The sequence below is a fragment of the Barbus barbus genome, assembly GCF_936440315.1.
Source record: "Barbus barbus genome assembly, chromosome: 10".
Taxonomy (NCBI): domain Eukaryota; kingdom Metazoa; phylum Chordata; class Actinopteri; order Cypriniformes; family Cyprinidae; genus Barbus; species Barbus barbus.
Window position 1 is genome coordinate 14,987,421 of NC_136738.1, and position 21,435 is coordinate 15,008,855.

The 21,435-nt window shown below is 38.1% G+C and overlaps 1 protein-coding gene across 1 annotated transcript in view; it reads left to right on the forward strand.

The window, feature by feature from the left end:
• Positions 1 to 2,714: 2,714 nt before the first annotated feature.
• The window catches only part of pth2ra (parathyroid hormone 2 receptor a), a gene marked incomplete at both ends in the record, with an annotated part of 74,380 nt that continues 55,659 nt past the window's right edge, over positions 2,715 to 21,435 (forward strand). Inside the window, 5 exons of the mRNA XM_079426495.1 lie at positions 2,715 to 2,867; positions 10,923 to 11,019; positions 12,871 to 12,981; positions 13,512 to 13,627; positions 13,705 to 13,802. Of these exons, the coding sequence (XP_079282621.1) occupies positions 2,715 to 2,867; positions 10,923 to 11,019; positions 12,871 to 12,981; positions 13,512 to 13,627; positions 13,705 to 13,802 (575 nt within the window). The remainder of the gene's footprint in view (positions 2,868 to 10,922; positions 11,020 to 12,870; positions 12,982 to 13,511; positions 13,628 to 13,704; positions 13,803 to 21,435) is intronic.

Below are 21,435 nucleotides of genomic sequence, written 5' to 3' on the forward strand. Positions count from 1 at the left end.
GATGATCAGTCTCTTGTAGTAATTGCATCAGATGAGCTGCCTTTTATGAATTTTAAACAATGCACTGCACTCTAACAACTCCTTTCTAGGTGGTGCATGTTTTGAAACTCATTAATCCACTTGCATAGAAAGGAAATTATTGTTCACTCAATTAGAAACAGAAGATGGTTATGAGATTGCGGTGGAATTTGAATTGAAGATATTTCTCTGTGCTAATTTGCATGTAAATCCTTTAGGTTTAGACAAAATTAATAAAGGTGAAATTGCAACAGTGGCACAAAGTAAATGAAAAGCAGAGTGTGAATTTTTCAAGGTATAAAACTCAGGCCTTGATAGATTCTTCTTAGATTGCTTGTACATAAATGCAAAAAATAATATATTCAGCAAAAGCAAATGCATCATGTAAACAAAAGAGCAATAAATATGTAAATATTGTTCTTTGAGCAGCTTTTATTTACAAAAAAATAACAAATAATAAAAAATGGACAGAGCATTGTCAGAAAGATGCTTAATTCTTCATAGTAGTGGACTACTCTGTGCATTTCTTGCTTACATATCAGTGGTGATGATTAATGGTGATGTGATTAATATGAATATGGACATATGAATAACTACCAGCCAGGTGTATCAAATGTGTCTTTTGTGATTAATACAAAAGTTACAATCTCCACCTGAGACCCTGAGTAATTGGATCCAAGATTGTTATATTGAACTTCTTAAATCTGACAGAGAAATTAAGCTGATTTGTTCCCTGTCATCATCCATAATTTGGCTTTTATTCACATAACATCTCACAATAAGCTCTCTTTCATTAAATATTTTCAGCCACTATTGGATCAAGTCAAAAAGAGAAAACCGAATATGAGCTCTGAAATGGTTAAGCGGTGGCCTGTCGCTTCCTCTTCAAAGAAATTGAATCCAACCAATAAGAGTTATGCTGAATCCTTAGGGCTGCTCTGAATATCTAGTGTGCTGTGTGAGAAAATGTGTTGGCTCCGCAGGATTCCTTTTTATAGTGCTTAACCACACGTTTTACTACACAGGGTTTCATTTCTAGACTGCATTATTAAATTCCTCTTATAATAGGCTATTTCACCTATATTTTATTGAAATGTAGAATTGTTGTAGTGAAATGAATAAAAGATGCAGCTAAATAAGCAGTCAGTTGGGAATTGGATTTGCTAGTTGGTGTTTCAGCACCATGGACAGGTCCATAACTTAATCTTATTTGCAGCTTCCTGAACACTAATTTGGTGATTTTTACTTATGAGTCACTCATTTCGCTGAACCAAAGCAGAATATACCACACATCTCATGAATAAAACCAGCAGTTCCCAAGAAGTTTAGTAAGAGCCTTAAGATGGATGCAGAGATGGACCCTGCTTTTTTGAAAGAACCTTAGGTTACAGGACCGTACCTTTTTCACATTACCATCTATTGAGTAATTTACCATCTATTACTGAGTCACAGCCCAGCAGGCACACAATGTCATAAGACATTGATATTTAGTTAAATTTTGGTTGCGATGTCGGGTGACCAAAATTCAATGTTAATTCAACATTTCATGTCAATGTTAATTTGATGTCCAATACTGACGTCTGCTGATGTAGGTATTTGTTGTTTTTAGGTTGTGTAACCAAAATCCAACATTAAGTAAATGTCAAATTGGTGTCACATCAACCCGATTTTCATTCTCAACTAAAATGCAAGGTCTGTCTGACCTTATATTGTAGTCCTGCCTGCTGGGAGTACTTTTTCCTCATGAGGGGTTTTCCTCATAAATTTTGCATAAATTAGTTGAGTATGGATAGGGTTACTAGTAATTTAGTTTATTAAGAGTAAAATATACTCGACTGTCTGAAGTATGTTCACTCAATGTAAATTATAACACAAGCTTGCTGATCACCATGCTGCGCTTTTGTGCCTCCTAGAAAAGAAGAGCCTCGTTCACTTTCATTGTGTGGGAAAGAGATGCAAAAGTGAATGTCGAACATTCTGCCTAACATTTGCTTTAGTTCCACAGAGTAAAGAAAATCTGGTTTGGAATGTCTGATTTTTCGTTTTTGACAGAACTCTCCATTGTAATTACCTGTTGCAGGATAAACTGGGTAGGCTAATTATTATTAACAATATGATTTGGAAGCCATCGTTAGTATTTCATTCATTAACATCAATTACAGAACACGAAGAATCATTTAACAACTTACACAAAGTTAAAGACGTCCGTATTTCTGTGTTGAGAGATGAGCGGAAGGACAAATAGTTCCTGACCTATACAACTGATTGTTCACATGATTCATGCTTAAAGAAAGAAATACAGAAGAGAAAGAACGCACTAGTTAAAACACTTATTGTCGATATTATTAATGTGAGAGGGACCAATCATCGCGATAAACTCAATAGGCTACTATAGATATTTTGAGATCGATCCGCCTGTTGTTAGTGAGAGACGACGCTCGCTTTCTGTGCATCATCTCACTCACTGTGAGTCCGTCAGCAGAACTGACCGAAGGGATTTCTTCGGGGAGTAGCCTACATTTGCAAACTTTCAACTGCTTTGCTTTTAAGTTACGCTTTTTTTTCTGTGAAAGAGATGTGAACGTATTTGAACTTCTCAGAACTACGACGTCTTGTGATTCTAGTTTTTATTCGAAACTAGAGAAAAGATTTCGGGGAGAATTAACGATGTTTTTCACTGATGACATGAGCACATCATGGTCGCTGGGGGGTGTGAGGAGATACACAAAGTCTTAAGGGAAGAAGATTGCTTGTTATCTCGACTAAAGCTTCTCCTCAGAAACATGAGGGATTGTCTCCTGTGGAACTTCGCCAAAGTGATTCTGTTCTGGACATTAGCTGATGCTCAGGTAAGACACAGGGTCTATACAGGTGTGCCATGACCATTTTTTTTCTTTAACCGTTAAAAATGTTAAACACTGAAACAACTTAATAGTGCATACTGCATGTTTAAGACGTGTTTTGTATTATTTTATTGTACACGATAATTAAATAAATTTAATTAAAGCAAACTATCTGCCAAAGTTGGGACTCGATTTGACTGAACAATTGTAGACCTCTCAGTGCTTGATTTCAACCTCAGCATTTTACCATGCACTTTATCTAAACACTTTAAGCACGTTATGTACATGTATGTAATCATGTATGTAAGGGTACCAGTCTATTAATTTTGATTCTAGATCTGTCATTATTATTAAATGCTTTTTTTTTTTTATAAAAAAAACTTGCGTGTTTTACATATCATTCAAAATCCAAGTTTAAATGGGAATGGCCCTTCTGCTATATTTGATGGTACAACTCAATATGATGCAAATGAGGCTTTAATCTGATCCTTAAAGGCTCTTTTGCTGAATAAAGCCAGTTGATTCAGTATAGCTGTTCCCACATAAAGCATGTTTTTCATGCAGACAAAACATTTTTAAAATGCAGTCAGATATCGACTGAACTATGATTCAGATGTAAGTGCACAGCCAACTTCATGTTTTTTTGCACGGAAGCTGTAATCCTCATCCCTAATATCAGCCTCTGAGAAATGGGAGGTTTTGATAAAAGCTTGGTGTGTTTCAAGTATAAGCACCAATCCTGCTTATACTTTATAAAGAGTTGCTACTGCCTGCACTATAAAAAATGTGATGTCATGACCTAAAATGTGCCTCATGTGAATTTCATTCAATAATATTATTTAATATGACTGAATCAACATGACAATATTGAGTGGAACCCAATAAGGTAACAACTGCACATCTGCATTTTTTTCTTTTTACAGTGGCTATGGAATCTATTGTAACAGAACTGTTTGTTTAGTTTCCTTTTTGTCCTTATTTGGTTCTTCCTGTTTTAGTTTCTGACCTAGTTCTGTTAATTAGTTATATGCATCACCTGTGTTTGAGTCAATTATCTTGTTTTCTCGTTTGTTCCAGCCCCTTTATAAGTTCTCAGTTCTGCCTTCGTGTTTGTCTGATCTTAAGTTAACAAAGTGTTTGTGCGTTGAAGCTATTTTGATTAAAGAGTCCTCATTTGTTTTCACCTTTCGTTGTGCGCCTTTTATCTACAACCACGAACCGTTACAGAAGATCAGACCAACACAGAAGATGGGCGAGCTCGCACAATTTTTTGAGCTGGCTCACGCCATCCAGGACCCAACGAGCTTTGTGATGGCATTTGCGCCTCTCGCCCTCGCCAGCTCACTAGAAGGAGGAACCCTCAAGATGCTGCTCCGGCTCGGGCTCACTTACCACCAACAGCGAGAGCTCCCAGACACCTCCCGTCCAGCCCGCCTGAGTTCCCGCTGGTCCCGTCCAGCCCACCTGAGTTCCCGCTGGTCCCGTCCAGCCCACCTGAGTTCCCGCTGGTCCCGTCCAGCCCACCTGAGTTCCCGCTGGTCCCGTCTAGCCCACCTGAGTTCCCGCTGGTCCCGTCCAGCCCACCTGAAGTCCCGCTGGTCCCGTCCAGCCCACCTGAGTTCCCGCTGGTCCCGTCCAGCCCCGCGCCTCCCGTGCGCCCTCTAATGTCCGCGCTGCAAGAGCGCCCTCTAATGTCCGCGCTGCAAGAGCGCCCTCTAATGTCCGCGCTGCAAGAGCGCCCTCTAATGTCCGCGCTGCAACAGCGCCCTCTAATGTCCGCGCTGCAACAGCGCCCTCTAGTGTCCGCGCTGCAACAGCGCCCTCTAGTGTCCGCGCTGCAACAGCGCCCTCTAGTGTCCGCGCTACAAGCGCGCCCTCTAATGTCCGCGCTGCAAGAGCGCCCTCTAATGTCCGCGCTACAAGAGCGCCCCTTTGAATCCGCGCTGCAAGAGCGCCCCCAAGTGTCCGCGCTGCAAGAGCGCCCTCCTGCGTCTCCGCTGGTCCCGTCCAGCTCTCCTTCGTCTCCGCTGGTTCTATCCAGCTTCGCGCCTCCCGTGCGCCCTCAAGTGTTCGCGCTGCAAGAGCGCCCTCAAGTGCCCGCTCCTCCAGAGCGCCCTCAAGTGCCCGCTCCTCCCGAGCGCCCTCAAGTGCCCGCTCCTCCCGAGCGCCCTCAAGTGCCCGCTCCTCCCGAGCGCCCCCAAGAGTCCGCTCCTCCCGAGCGCCCCCAAGAGTCCGCTCCTCCAGAGCGCCCCCAAGAACCCGCTCCTCCAATGTGGCCCCCAGAGGGGAACTTTCCCAAAGAAATTTTGGGGGGGGGGGGGGCCATATAGCCACAGTTTGTGTGGTCAGGCCAAAGGCCAAGGCCACAAAGGACCCCGATCCGCCATGGCCGTCCGAGGACCACGATCCGCCAAGGCCGCCCGAGGACCCCGATCCGCCATGGCCTCCCGAGGACCCCGACCTGCCATGGCCGCCCAAGGATCCAGATCCGCCGAGGCCGCCCGAGGACCCCGATCCGCCCAGGCCGCCCGAGGACCCAGATCCGCCTTGGTCGCCCGAGGACCCTGATCCGCCATGGTCGTCCAAGGACCCAGATCCATCATGGCCTTCCAAGGCCCCTGATCCGCCATGGACTCCCGAGTCTCCAGATCCGCCATGGTCTCCCGAATGTCCAGTCCTGCCATGGCCTCCTAAGGCCCCTGATCCGCCATGGACTCCCAAGTCTCCAGATCCGCCATGGTCTCCCGAATCTCCAGTCCTGCCATGGCCTCCTAAGGCTCCGGATCCACCATGGACTCCCGAGTCTCCAGTCCTGACATGGTCTCCCAAGGCTCCTGATCCGTCCTGGAGGCTTCCCTGTCCTATCCTGGTCCTGCTCCAGGACGCCCGCCCCCCCTCCCCGATGTTACTGTTACGGTGCGGGACGCACCTTCCGGGAGTGGGGCGATATCTGTAACAGAACTGTTTGTTTAGTTTCCTTTTTGTCCTTATTTGGTTCTTCCTGTTTTAGTTTCTGACCTAGTTCTGTTAATTAGTTGTATGCATCACCTGTGTTTGAGTCAATTATCTTGTTTTCTCGTTTGTTCCAGCCCCTTTATAAGTCCTCAGTTCTGCCTTCGTGTTTGTCTGATCTTAAGTTAACAAAGTGTTTGTGCGTTGAAGCTATTTTGATTAAAGAGTCCTCATTTGTTTTCACCTTTCGTTGTGCGCCTTTTATCTACAACCACGAACCGTTACATCTATATAATATGCATGCATTTTTTTTTACCTTGCCATTATATGTTGTTGAAGCATTGTTCACTCTTGTTCTGAGTAAATGCATTCACTCATGTGAGCACATATAGACCTGTGCAGTGGACGAAATGACACATAAAAACATACTTCAGTGGCTTGTGCATTAATGAACTAAGTCAATTGTGTTTTGCAGAATGATTTCTGTTTAATACACCCTTTTTAATCAGCTGGAATATATGCTACTGTATGTTCTTTGCAACACCAAATAATTATTCTTTTTCATCTCATAACTGTGCAGTTATCAGCACAGCACAGTTAAACTAGAAATGCTTTATAAGATTTATTTTTCACGAGGGTCAGCTTGGTCATATTGCATGTCTTGTGCCTGTTAATTATTTCCTTTAAACAACAAACTTATTCCCACTACATTGCCAGCAAATTACAGTAATAAATTAGCAAGTCATTAATGCATGCATAAATGTGCTCGTCCTGTGAGAATCATCGAAAAAATGTGTTACATGTTGCACACTTACAGTAAATTAAAAAGTTACATCTGAATGTGTTACGTATAGATTAGTGGTTCACAATCTTTTGACTCGAAGGCCTCCAAGGCCTTAAACTCCAAGACTTAATGCCCAGACTTAAGATTCACAAGTGTGAACGAATATGCCAGTGTTTTGAGTTTTATGTGAAACAACTCTGTGTTCATTGTGTTCGGTGCTGATTGGCTACAGTGCTCATCTCACTGAATAAAAACCTTTGACGCTCTTCTCAGAGCAGTCACACATATGAAATTGGGATTTGAAATCAGCTGTCATAGCCATGAGAAATGAGTGAAATTGGCTTACTGTCTTTATAATGCTAAACTTTTAACAGTATTGCAATATACAAGACATTCCCTAATTTTATATTCTCAGCAAAGATGACAAATTTTCAGGTAATTTTAAGAGTTTATTGCCACTTTTAAAGATGGAGCCATAGTGTAGAGAATAGTATCGTCTGCATAAATGTGTACATTTGCTGGCTCGACTCCTTTACCAAGTTCATTTATATAGACAGAAATTAACTTGGTAAAGGAGTCGAGCCAGCAAATGTACACTTTTATGCAGATGATACTATTCTCTACACTGTGGCTCCATCTTTAAAAGTGGCAATGAACTCTTTACAGAATGCTTTTTAATTCATTTCAGACTTCTCTTGGTAACTTAAAATTAGTGTTAAATGCTAAAAATACTAAATACATGATTTTTACTCGGTCCAGATTAAATGATACAGAGATTGAAGGGGTTGAAGTTTACAAATATCTTGGCATCTGGCTCGATGATAAGCTGATATCCGTACGCATCACTGTAATTTATTTGAAATGACAAACTGGACTTCCTTGTGCTTAAGGAGAAAAAACATATGTTGATTTTTATTTTAAAAGCTTTAGTGGGTAAATTACCACAGTATATATCTAGGCTGCTGACATACTGCACAAATATTTATAATACCAGATCAACAGATAAACTTTTACTTAAGATGCCGTTTTTTCATACAGAGATAGGTCGTTCTGCTTTTTCTAATTATGCTCCGTATGTGTGGAATGAGTTTCAAGGTATGTTACATATGGAATCTGTTCCATCTCTTGCTACGTTTAAAAATATTTTAAAGTCTGTTTATGTAGAACAGTGTACATGTTTTAATAACTGATTAGGATTTGCATTGTTTTTTCTAGAAAATTATGTTTTACGTTTGTCCATTGTGTGGTGATGTCTATTTCTTTGTAAATGTGTCCTTTGCTGCCTATCTTGACCAGGACTCCCTGGTAGAAGATATATTGTATTTCAATGGGACCTTCCTGGTTAAATAAAAAAAAAAAGTTTTTTTTTTTTTTTTGCATTTTAACTTTGATTAGAGTTTGATTTAAATGATTTTTAATACATTAAAATAATAATTTAAATAAGTTATCCTGTGGCCCTCCTGCAAATTTGGCTCCCTGGTTTAGAACCATTGATCTAAGTGGGTGTATTCAAGCCATTTTTTATTTATTATTTATTTATAATAGAAATGCCTTATAAATCACTGACTGAATCATCCTGAGTCAAACAGGTTACACCAAAGCCATCTTAAGGGTCAATCTAGTAGAAGCGGTGCCTTAAGGTGCACATTTACACTTTTTACAGTAAACATGCTTTTCTCTCAGTTCCTGCTTTGACATAAAAACCAGCTGTAGTGAAAATGTATGATGCATTGCCTTTGAGATGAACAGCACTAATCATGCAAAATTCAGTTTAAATGGCACTAAGATTAAAAAATAAACGTGATGTCCTAGCAACAATATTTCTCAAATTTTCATTTGACTGATAGCTGTATGGTGTATTTTTGTCACATTTATGTGCAGTGAGCTCCTATCCAGTTTTCGGTAATTGCTTCCAGACACATTATCTTCCTGTGCCAAATTGGGGGACATTGTAACCGATCAATCTCAGAATAGTTTCCATTCTAAGCTTTAATCCCTTATTGATTATTTAAATACATTTTGAATCACTTTAGGTATTTGATATGCACAAGCAGGTTTGCACATCTGACTAGAACGCTGTCAGCAGTCTCACAGTGTTGCTTGATGAAAGTCAAGGAAGCTACATGGCTATACTGCAGGAAAACCACCAGATAGTCCACCTGAAAACTTTATCTTTAGTATAGTAATTTCCCACACAGTGAGTCCCATTGAGCCCATCAGTTTTATGCTAATTTTACTCATATTATCAGTGCAGCAGTGGATGATAAAAAGGAAGGACGAGATACTTCAGAAATGTCTTTCTACTATGTGTGAAAATATGGATTTTTAAAATTATTATTAAATATTCTGACAGCTGAAATCTTATGGGCTTTCCTGAATAAAAGGCCTACATTTTGCTTGTGACATGTTGTTGATGTCTCTAGCTGCTCTGTAATGTTTGGCAATGTTTGTGTTTACTACTTGGTGTAAAAAGGGCATAAAATTGTAATGCGTGTAAATACAGTTCAGATTTTTTCAGTTTCTATGCTACAAAGCTGTATGCATCAATTCCCTACTAATTGGATGATTTTTTTCCATTTTCTAAGTCTACTGTATGCAGCGAGCTGCTTCATATAGGTTGAATGTGTAGGTCTCTAATAGTGATATTTTTTTAAATTTTCATGTTGCGATTAATTGTTATTGCTTTCATCATGCTATACGGTATTATCACGATATTGAAATTTAGTTGCAAAAAAGTGTTGTCATAATACAGTATAACAGGTTTAATAACTCATAACAAAATAACTGAACATTTAAATAGCTTAAATAAAGCAATACACAAAACATGTATAAAGTAAAACATTTTTACATAGATTAAAGTGCAAAAGAAATATAAAGACCAATAGGTATCACTTTACAATATGATCTCATTAGTTAAACTTGCATTAACATTCACAATGAGCAATAGCTACATTTTCTACAGAGGTTATTAATCTTTGTTAGACAAAACAACTCTTAGTTCATGTTAGCTCATTAAATAAGAAAGTAAAATAAAGCAGCTTTTGTTTTTGTATAATTGTTATTTTGTATTAAATATTGGAATTACCTAAAATTAATCTTTAGAAGATTTTTTCATTGGTAGTTTATGCTAAATATATATATGTATATATGTATTTAATGACCAAAAATTTTGGATTGTGAGATTTGATGTGAGGTACTAAGGGCTTATGACTTTAAACCCAAGTGATCAGGCTGCACTTCCATCTCTCACAGCCAGGCTTTCATGCATGTCAAATTAAATACGACAAGGTCCATTCCACTTTTATTAAATGTAAAAAATACAAATGTAAGAGATTAATGGATGCATTTCCATTCAGCGTTAATTCATGTTATATTTCATAACAAATTGATTTCAATATATTTAAATTTTTTGTTTTGTTTCAATATCCTCCTGCACAATGCTAAATTTACAATGCTCACAACTGTATCCTTGCTTTGCATGACTGAGAAAATGACTTTAATTGAGGTAGAAATGAGGGCTCCAATACTCTTCTGATACACTTTTACATGAATTGAAAACCTTTCTTTCATCATTACAGAGAGTGAATCTTTTAATTTCTTTCATCTCCTCAGGGTATTTAGAAGTTCAACTCTTCTCACTCCCTCGCAGATTCATTTAAGCAACCCGAAATGAGATGGAGAGAGAAAGTCACCAACCCTTTGATAACCACACCAACACATACTCAGTTTTACATAATGCACGCTTCTTTTGATAACTGAAGGGAATGAGACTGTTTTTGAAAAATGTGTCATTATTTTCTCACCCTTACATCACTCTAAAGCAGGGGTGCCTAACCCTGTTCCTGGTGATCGACTGTCCTGCAAAGTTTAGCTCCAACTCTAATTAAACACACCTGAAGCAACTAATTAAGGTCTTCAGGATCACGTGAAAATTAAAGGCAGGTGTGTTTGATTAGAGTTGGAGCTAAACTTTGCAGGACAGTCGATCGCCAGGAACAGGGTTGGGCACCCCTGCTCTAAAGTGTATGCCTTCCTTTTTCAAAGAAACACATGTTTTTAGCAGCTAATTTCAGATCTGTTTTCCATACAATGAAAGTAAAAAGAAATGACAAAAATCGCAATATGATCATTTTGAGTGAGAAAGAGACTTTAAATCTAATTTGTGAATCAATGGAGTTTACTAATTGATCTCAAATATGCCTTGATGGGCCGAGATTGGAAAATAAAATTACATTTGCAAATAACATCCTCAGATTAAGCTATCTGATGGCTTTAGAAGATTCAGTACACAATGAAGAAATAAAAACAAGTCTTTTTGTTTTCAGGCAGGTGAAGATGAGATTACAGCTGAAGAACAGGTGCAGATGTTGCTGGATGCGAAGCTGCAGTGTCTACAGAAGGTTTCCACAGACGACCCTGCAGGTAGATATCATTTCCACTCTGTTTCTTTCACACAGCTTTTAATTAAGTGTCCTTTTCAATTCTCCGCTTCAACTACTGTTATTGTGCACCACAGTTCATCTAGAAATAGTAACATATTCAACAGAAGTATGACCATCAGCATCTCTGCCAAAACATGTTTTGCATAAAGCTTGAATGAGTCAGCTCAGTCACATGAGGTTTGTAGACGTAAATGAAGACGTGGGTGCAATGACTGCATATGCTTATCTAAGGTACAAAACATATTTAGTTTTCAAACAAGTCTGGGCTATCTAAGGTACAAAACATACTTAGTTTTCAAACAAGTCTGGATTGATTAGAGCTAATTTGCACTAGGAGAAATGTTTAGTATAGTTATGACTCATTTTATAATGTGCATGTGTTCTTTTGGTTTCTGAGGCCAACATAAGTTAATGTAAATTCAAATTTATGCTACTTTATTAATACATATGTACTGTATTTTCTAAAGAGGTCAGCAGGTAACATCACCTAGGGTACAAGATAACAAAAGCACAATCTGATATTTTTATGCTTAAAATATCAAAATCAATTTTTTATTTTTGCCTGTTTTAGTGGATGTGCTAAACATCATTTTACAATTAAACATTAAACTATGATTTTTTTAAAATTAATTTGGCATGAATGAAGACCTTTAAGATCCTTTGTGTAGATTATAATAATGTTTTAACATGCTCCTAAAATTAAATTATATTAACGTTGTCATTTATATATAGGATTTATATTATAGGAATCTGTGCAATCTTGTTTGAGGGCAAAAGATTGGTCATATGAATTTAACACATTGGCCAACAGAAACCTGCTTGGTTTGAAAGTGACTTTTCTGTGAGCTGAGTTTCATACATTGCTACACTATTGACAAAAGACAATGGACCTTTTTTGCCCATACAATTGATCTGAAATCTCACTAATGTGATCACACTTTTAAAAAATCTGTAAATGCACAAACAGAAAGTTGTAGCTACATTGCATGTTCCTGCGACCAGGAGGTTGTGTAATAATTGAATCTGGCATGCTGACATGCCAAGATGTTCTCAAGCTGCATTTCAGGAGTTTTCATGATTTTGTATCATTTTTCCTGATGGATGAACTCAAGTACCCTCTTACATTGTCCTCTTATTTCATGTTTCCCTTGGAAATGTTACATTAATGGATAACAAACGCTTCATTGCTTATGTTGTTTGATGCTGGCAGAAATCTGTGGCTGCTGGACTGACTCTGTTGAATCCTCTGCTGATTTATTCAATGTCTTCAACTATCTGATATTAATTGCATATTTTCTTTTCATTTCAACAGAAATCATTACAGTCATTGTTATAGTTATAAATTGTTTGATTAAGCACAAAATGATAAGTGCATTGATCAAGTTCAGTAATTCATAATGTAATTAAACAATTAATTTATTACACAAGCACATTTGTTGCTTCTGCATGATGTGGCAGTGTGGGCCACCTCGTGGATGCTCGTGTTAGGCCATGCCAGTTGGATGTAATCCAATATCCATGCCCGAAATCCCCCATACGTGTAACTTCAGATGATACTACGAATTATTAATTTTTTTAATTTAGCAGCTTTTATCCAAAGCAAAGCATGATTCATTTGGAGATGGGAAGGATGAATGACGGTTTCATACTGGGCTTTTACCATAGCTCATTTCATGTTTATCTTGCTATAGAATCTACTCTAAAGAGCAGGAAGGAATGAAAATGTGCTAGGTGTCACGTTATGCTGCAAGATTCTATGATTTTACGTGTCATATCTGAACTTGCCCTTTGGTGAATTGACATCTCTGCTCTGAAACTGTTCTGCTCTCAGTTGGTGTGTGTGTCCCAGAGTGGGATGGTCTGATATGTTGGCCACAAAGCTTCCCTGGAACTCTGACCAAGACCCCCTGCCCTAGATACATCTACGACTTCAACCATGCAGGTTTGAGACATTTCTCATCATCCTTAGTTTTTTTTTCTGCCAGTTGTTAACATGCATGATTGTTATGAGCTGTAATATTTCTTAATATGAGCTTTAAATAGGAACAGCTGACAACACTCATACGCAAATAAAAAGTCTATAATATCGGTTAGGTGTTTGAACTGGTTTTGTGGATGTAGATAATAATAATAAAAATGCATGACGTACACAGTAATATAACGGAGAAACCCATTTTCGCTAATATTCTGCCTAATAAATTTGTAATTTAAGCCATGCCTTGATTTTCACTTATAAGTATCAAAGAATTATTACGGAGGCAGCTGACGTTAATGAAAGAACTTTTTTACTTTTTGGGGAAAAACATCATAAATGTAAAATGAACTAACATTTACTATAGTTTCAAACTTTTATTGTTGTATAATGTGCACTGTTTTGCATACTATTTCTTACAGTTAATAGGCAGCATACTGTGCAGTATGCTAGAATTCCAAACTGGCAAAGTTCATGTTCAGTTTTTATCAATCTTTCAGGACATGCGTACAGGAGGTGTGACTCTAATGGTTCTTGGGTGCTTGCAGAAAGTTCAAACAAGACCTGGGTCAACTATACTGAATGCATCAAATCCCCAGAACCCAACAAAAAGAGAGTAAGCTACATTAGTCATTTGTCTTCAATGGACCGAGACCACTCGTGATTTGACGTGCTACGTCTTTGTCCCCACAGCAGGTCTTTTTTGAAAGGCTGCACATCATGTACACAGTGGGCTATGCAGTTTCCTTCAGCTCTCTTTTAGTGGCTATCTTTATTATTGGTTACTTCAGGTGAGTATCTGACTAAATTTGAACCTGTGTCTGATGTACTTCTCATAAACTGCAAGAAATAATTTTCTTGATGCTTTAAATAGTTTTCTTACACCCTCAAGTCTAATATATTTCTATTTCTATCATACTGTAATTCTACAAATGAGAATCAGCGCTGCTGTGTCTGTTTCTCTCGCTCTCTGTACTTCATGCTCCATTAGCAGCTCATCGGACGCGTCTTGAGTTCAGTGATGTCATCTAACGTGCTGTTAGATGTGACATGCCAATACTATTCACACAGTAAAGGAAGTGCCTTCTCGCATTTTCTCATTTTCTTTTGAAGATAGACCACTGAAAAAAAACATAATTAAATTGATCGAAAATATACCCGTGGTTTGAGATAAAGAATGGCTCTGTTTTCAAAATGTGTGCATTTAACTAATAGTACAAAATATCAATATTAATTGTACCGCAGGCAAGTGGAGAGCAACCTAACATTGCAGAATTATTGCTTATTATTATCACTTATTCTGCCCCAATATTTGTTTATTTTTTAAAGATTTGATAAATTTCTAGAAATTATTATTTTTATTATTATTACTATTAGTAGTAGTAGTAGTTGTCGTCGTAGTAGTAATTAAATAAAGGCTTTTCTTGATTAGCATCAGATAAATGTTTTTGGATGTTTTTGAACTTTCAAAACAGCAACTATGAAATTTTGCTGTGATATGTTATGTAAAAACTGTAGATAAGGTAAGAATGTTGTTTAAACTTTTGACATTAGAGATGTAGCAAATCAAAAGACATTTGAGCTAAATAAATTATGACAAAGAAATCACATCCAAGGTGCTGTATACAGTAGAATATGTGAGTGTTCTTATGCACTTTGAAGTGTCTGATGCAGTGGATTGACCACAGCAGTTGCTGACGAAATACACCTGTCAAGACTCCTGAGGCGAATTTTTGAAAGTGGTAGCCGAAGTGGTGTTGAAGTACAGGAGTCAAGCCTGCTCTCAACATGTAGTGCTTTTTCTAACGCTAATCAGAAATACACACAGAAGATGAAGACACACTCTCATTCAGTACACTATGGCATTCTTAGAAAACCCAGTGAGCTACCTATCTAGAGAGCATATTAAGCCATCATAGGCACATTTTCCAATGTGAAGACTGTTACAAATGTTAAATAATCTAAAAATATAAAACACCTCATTGTTATCCTTCATGGATAAAGCAATTCCAGAATGCAGTGCAGTGAGCTCACTGAATAAATCTAATTATACAACAGGACCGTTGAATGCTTGAATCTGATTGGCTGACGAACATTCTAAGGTGTGCAATTATTTTCAGGGACATGCACGGCGAACGTAGTTCCAGGCAGATCTTGACCAGTTAAGACTTTAAGTCTTGAACATATAAAGTGAATAAATTGGTTGTCATCAGTGTAGAAACCATAATCCACTTACTATACATAACCAATTGCGATTTATTTGTTATTAAATAAATTTACGTTTCGCCAGATTGCCCCTCATTCAAGTCCTCGGTTTACCCGCGCTCTCAGAATCAGTTGTCCAAAAGATGTAGTTCGGTTCAGACGTGCTGTGTCAGTACTGTTCGGTAGCTTCACGCTGAATCATGCATGCACAGTATAATCAGCTCATCAGTGTACTGGTGATCCGAAAGCCGATGCAACCGATTCTTGACTCGAGAACCGCTGCAGGCACATTCAGTATATCAGCTGCTCTGCTCGTGCTCATCAGTTCTATTTACTACAAACTCAGTTTGTGAATGTGTCATCATTAACTATAATTACAGTACAGGTATTTCATAAATCATCCTTTATTCCTATTAAACATAGAGTCTTAATTATGGTCCAATATCCCTGACAAACCCCTTTGGCTTATAACCTAACGGAATCTTCAACTGAACACAGATTAGATAATTCCTCTTTTTTAATAAAATAAAATAAAATAAAATAAAATGTTTATATTATTACACTTTCTGATGTTTAACAAAATACTTGACTATGCTGTTCGTCCTATTGAAAAATTACACGCATGCTCAGTATCATTAGCTCATCGGTTCTCATGTCCGAAATGTCCGGAAAAAGCGTTTCTCGGTTGAGAGTACCGTGATCCGAAAACCGATGTAATCGGTTCTTGACTCGAGAACCGCTCGTTACGTCCACTACGTTCGTTGCCTGTTACTAGTTCGAGTAAATGAATAACTCCAGGATACTGGTTTATTTCGACTCAGAGCCACGTTAAAAAAAGTGAATAACTTAAGTAATTTGTGGATTAGTGCTTACTAGAGACATGAAACGTTTCAAGCGATTCAGTTCGATTTGGTGAACTGGTTCGGCTGGTTCACTAAGAACAAAGACTATAGACTACCCAAGACATTTACATTTACATTTACATTTATGCATTTAGCAGACGCTTTTATCCAAAGCGACTTACATTGCATTCAAGTTACAGTTTTTACATTTTATCAACTCTTGCTTTCCCTGGAAATCGAACCCATGACCTTGGCGTTGCTAGTGCCATGCTCTACTATTTGAGATACAGGAAAGACCATAGAATATATATATGTAGATGCCTCATTAGCGACTGTTTCTATGGGCCGCTATTGATAGTTTTCAGTCACGTGACTGGCTCGAAGACTTGGAAGGCAAAACATCCATAGAACTGCTGCACAAGCGCGTAAATTTTTAATCTGTTTCCCAGCCGCAAATATTTAGATCATCTCTCAAAAAAATAAAACAAAGGTATTTCTGAACAAAATGCAAGTTTTGGCCATTTGCAATCCATATTAAGCACCCGCGGCAATATTTCAATCATAAACAGTGCAACAAAACATTGTAAAAACACTTAATGTGCCTTAATATATTTAAAACAGTAATATTTAAAGATCAAATTCAGTAATCACCACATTAATGATGCATAATTTCCATAGGCCAGCAGATGAGGCCGGAATATGAACGCAATCCGCTTAACGTTTCAGTGTTTTACTTCTAATGGTTTTCTATGGGAAGCCATTTAACGTGACACTTTGCACATTGTGTTTATATTCTGGCTTCATCCTCTTGCCTGTACAAAATATACATAATCAATAAGGTGCCCACTGAATCTCGCCTTTTAATATCTGAGTTTTACTACATTATTACTTGATGCAATCTGCGTAAAAATAGCTGGCTGTCTGTGGAGCAAAGCTTTGTTTTGCCTGCCAGGTGGGCGTTCCTATGACGTCATGTGAAAACTATCAATACGTAAGCCGTCTGCCATATTGCAGCAGTAAACTTGATGTCATTCACCATAGTAATCACTGAATATTCGAAAGATGCCACAATCATGCACAGAGCGGCTCTACAGTATCTACAGTATGGTGAATGACGTCAAAAATACCGTTCCAAGATGGCGGCCGCTTCTACGTGCCTGGAGCGGTCGAATAGGGCATCTATATATGTCTATGCCCAAGACACTCGTATAGTTTTTAATGGGGAAAAATGCACCGCTTAACATGGCCGATCAATCGCAGGAAGCCTTGCCTTCTGAATGAAAGAGCCAAGCGCTAATCGGTAAAGTCAGCACGTCACTGCATCTGCCGTTAGAAGTCACGGTTGCTATAGAAACAGTCAGCGTTCTGAAACATGCGCCTAGGACTACGCATGCACACCAAAGATACACTAGATGCGTCATTAGCGACTGTTTCTATGGCCGCTATACGTAAGTCATCTGCCATATTGTAGCGGTATACTTGACGTCATTCACCATAGTAATCACTGAATATTCGAAAGATCGGCACATTCATATGCGCTGCATACTGCCAAAGATTATGTCGGATTTATAGGATAAAATAAAAGCATCCAATTAAAGCTCCCTATCTGACTCGTTTTGTAGAGTTGCTACTGAGTTTTGAAGTCAGCAAAAAGTAGCATCACTATGGTGGCCGAGAAGTGCAAAACAAATCACAATTCTGAAAACAAAATAACAAATTCCAAACGCAAAGGCAAATCTAAAAAAACAAAATAACAATTCAGAAAACATTATAGCAAGTCAGAAAACACAACGACAAATCCGAAAACAAAAATGGCAGTTAAGAAGAAATTAAGAATGTTTTGTGAATCCGGCCCCTGGAGCGGTTGAATAGGGCGTCTATCTATGTCTATGATGCACACTGGCTGATCTAGCCTGAGAAATAAGCTTTTTATAACGCTATTTGAGCAAAAGAAACAACATTTATGACATAGTTGTTGTCAAATTTCATTGGTGATTTCTAATATGAAATTTAATCTTAAAAGGGTCCTATTATGCTCTTTTACAAAGTCTTGATTTTGTTTTGGGGGTGTACTAGAACATGCTTTCATGCTTGGTGGTTCGAAAATCGCATTATTTTTCACATAATTTACATTATTGCAATACCTTTCTCCCCAGCCTGACACAAACAGCTCGTTTAGTTCCGGGTTTGATAAAGGCCCGCCTTCCGAAAAACTAAATGTGTTGTGTTGTGTGGTAAACAGCTTAGACGACGTTTCAGTATTGCCCCACCCCTTGCCAAAGCAGCAAGTTCATCAATATTGCCATATCAATTCAGACCTTGAGAATATTGAACAAGAGGATCCCTTTTTTTTGGCTAAATCACGTTTTAGATAGGATGTCAACAACAGCTTAAAAGTAAGTCCATGACTATGTACAGATAAGTGCAATGGTAATATTTATTATGTTTATTGTTCTTTAATTCTAACATTATAACATGAATTGCACTGAAACTGTTATACAGTTGAATTTATTTATACCATAATCCCACAGATTTACACTATTTGTGTCCGCATATATATGCAAATTAATTCTCTGCCAGCGGAAGGCGCCGTTGGAGCGGGAGAGCTCGAGGTTTCCTGGTAACGCTGTACACAAAGCAGAGCTCTGCTCACAAACTCTGCTTTATCAGACAAAAATGCAAGATGAAATGAAAATGACATCCAAAATTTTCTGAAAACTGTTGGTTTCCATCAGAAATACAGTTATATAAAAACACATGCACTGGGTTTCGATTTTGAAACGTGCAGTGCTCAACCAAGTGTTCTCCCCATCCCCCAACCATTCGAATTTCCGTAGGAGGGATTTAAAATTTGTCACAAATACAGGAAAACAAGTTTGTAGTCCAAACGAGCCGTTCGTTGTAGTTCTTGAAAAGGGATTTTTTTTAAAAACAAAATATCTCCCTTTGGAATGGACTTTGAGATTTTTAACTTTGTAGATTGTTTTATGCCCAAACATACACACTGACTAAAATTCAAAAAGTGAAAAAGCATAATAGGACCCCTTTAAGCTTAGTGAACAGTTTGGGAGAATTTGATAGCGATAGCAGTTAACGTATTTTTTTTACTATGTTAGAATAGCAGGATTTTGTGCAATGTATATTACTTGTTGTAAATAGTGGCAATTATCTGCACCTCAGTATTGTAGTAAAAAAAAACAGTATGCAATAATAACGTACTGAGTGTAAATTATAATTTTAATTCAAATTATTAAATGGATGCCACCTTATTGGTACAATAAAGCCCTCCCTACACCTACCCTAACCCTAGCCGATACTTTATTTTCAACTTTTTTCCCCATACAAAGTGATAGGAGCGGCACTTGCATGCCTGAGAGTCGTTTAAAAAATGGCCGCCGAGTGACATGTCTTAAAGAGACTTTGCTAAGAAGAACCGTTAAATCGAACGATTCGATCGCGAACTGGACATTACTAATTTCAAAGGTCCTTACAGCCTAAAACAGCAAAAGAACCAAAATCCACAATGACACTGGCCAAATAAATAAATAAATATAGTAAACAATAGGATAAAAACGACAGATCATTTCCATGTTTTTACCACAAAATTACATTTTATGTATGGAAAGCACATCCATCTCTCCCTCTCTCTCCTTCACAGACTCACATACACAGGCTACAGTTTGCACACATGCTACATACGTGCTAATGTTGTTAGCACTACTGTGACCATTTTATCAAAAACATCAACTTAAAAACTGCATGACTTCTCACAACAGCGCTGTTTGTGAAGAAAATTAATTCACTATTAGTAGAGACACTGCTGCTGAACACTTAAGAGATGTAACTAGACTCACAGAGGTAATTCTCTCTCTCTCTCTCTCTCTCTCTCTCTCTGTCTCATAACTTACAGTAGTTATTAGCTGCATTAAGGCCCGTTCACACCAAAGACGATGACTAAAAAGATAACGATCATTCTCAGTATTAAAGATTCCACACCACAACTATAACGATAAGGGCACAGAAACGATATCGTTGGAATCACATGCAGAATGATTTTTTCCAGCCGATGAAGGATAAAAACATTGACACCCAATCAGAATCCTGCTATAATGAGCTCGAGAATTTAGAATAAACAGATGATATCGTTCACTGGTGTGGATGCTAATATCGTTATCTTTATAGTTATCATTCTTGGAGTGAACGGGGCTTTAGTCTGTTATCAACGGCTCAAACCTCCGTTACTAGGTCTAAAATGACGTTTTGGAATTAGGATGAGATGCAGAATTATGCTGAGTTCACACCATGTCGTAATTACTGTAATTCAAAGATGACAACACGTGACGTTCAACTCGGTACTGTTCACATCCTGGACTGGGGATAATCTGTTTCTATGCACCTTATTCTTCAACGCGGAAGTAAGCCTTTTTCTGTGAATGTGAGATTTCCGGTTCATAAGCCGCCGCAGAGAAACAACGAGAAGAATAAAAAAGTGCAGTAAACAGTAAAACTACTTGCACTACAAACCAGTGTGTTCATAATTAAGACAATACATTAAAATAATATGGTAAGACTCACCAATTTGCAATATCAAGCAGCAAAACAAGCGGTTTTGTACAGTTAAAAATAGCTGGAAGCAGATGACACTGGAAGCCAGACACATTAAATTTACTAATGGCCGCGCCCGCTATAACGGGAAAAATAAGGTGGATAGTCCAGTCAACAAAATGAACCCGCGACCGCGTGAATGTTACTGGCAGCTGTAAAACGCATAGGCCTAACATTATATTTGTATGCTACTGCTAAATATTGCAGAACACAGAAACTGTCAGGTAAAAAATAATTACAAACCGTTAGTTAGTTATTTTGTTATTATTAATGATGGCGATAAATGTTTCTAACCTAAACAAACAACAACAAAATAATGATAACTTTCTTTTGAAAGCGCCGCCATTTTTCATTGGTTCCTTGTGGCGGCATGAGGTGCAGCGGTCACGTGGTACAAGCCGTAGCTCTCAGAAAACTCCCAATTCACAAGTTGTAATTACGAGTTCTACGAGGACGTCAATGCTTTTTACAAGTTGGTATCTGGAAATTAGGATTATTATGATATGGCGCGGATGTACATTTAATCCTGCTCACAAGTACAAAAACCGGACAAATGCCTTGAAATGTATCATCTGATCGATGTCTTAACCGTAGTACAAGCAGAATAATTGACTTCGGTCCATTGAGTTCTTATAAAATAATGCACACCCGAGGTGTAACGGCCATCATTTTCTATAATTCAACGGCCCGTCATCAATGATTCCTTACTTAACATAATTAAAATTGATTATTTCTCCTTATTATATTATATTAATTATATTATAAGATTATA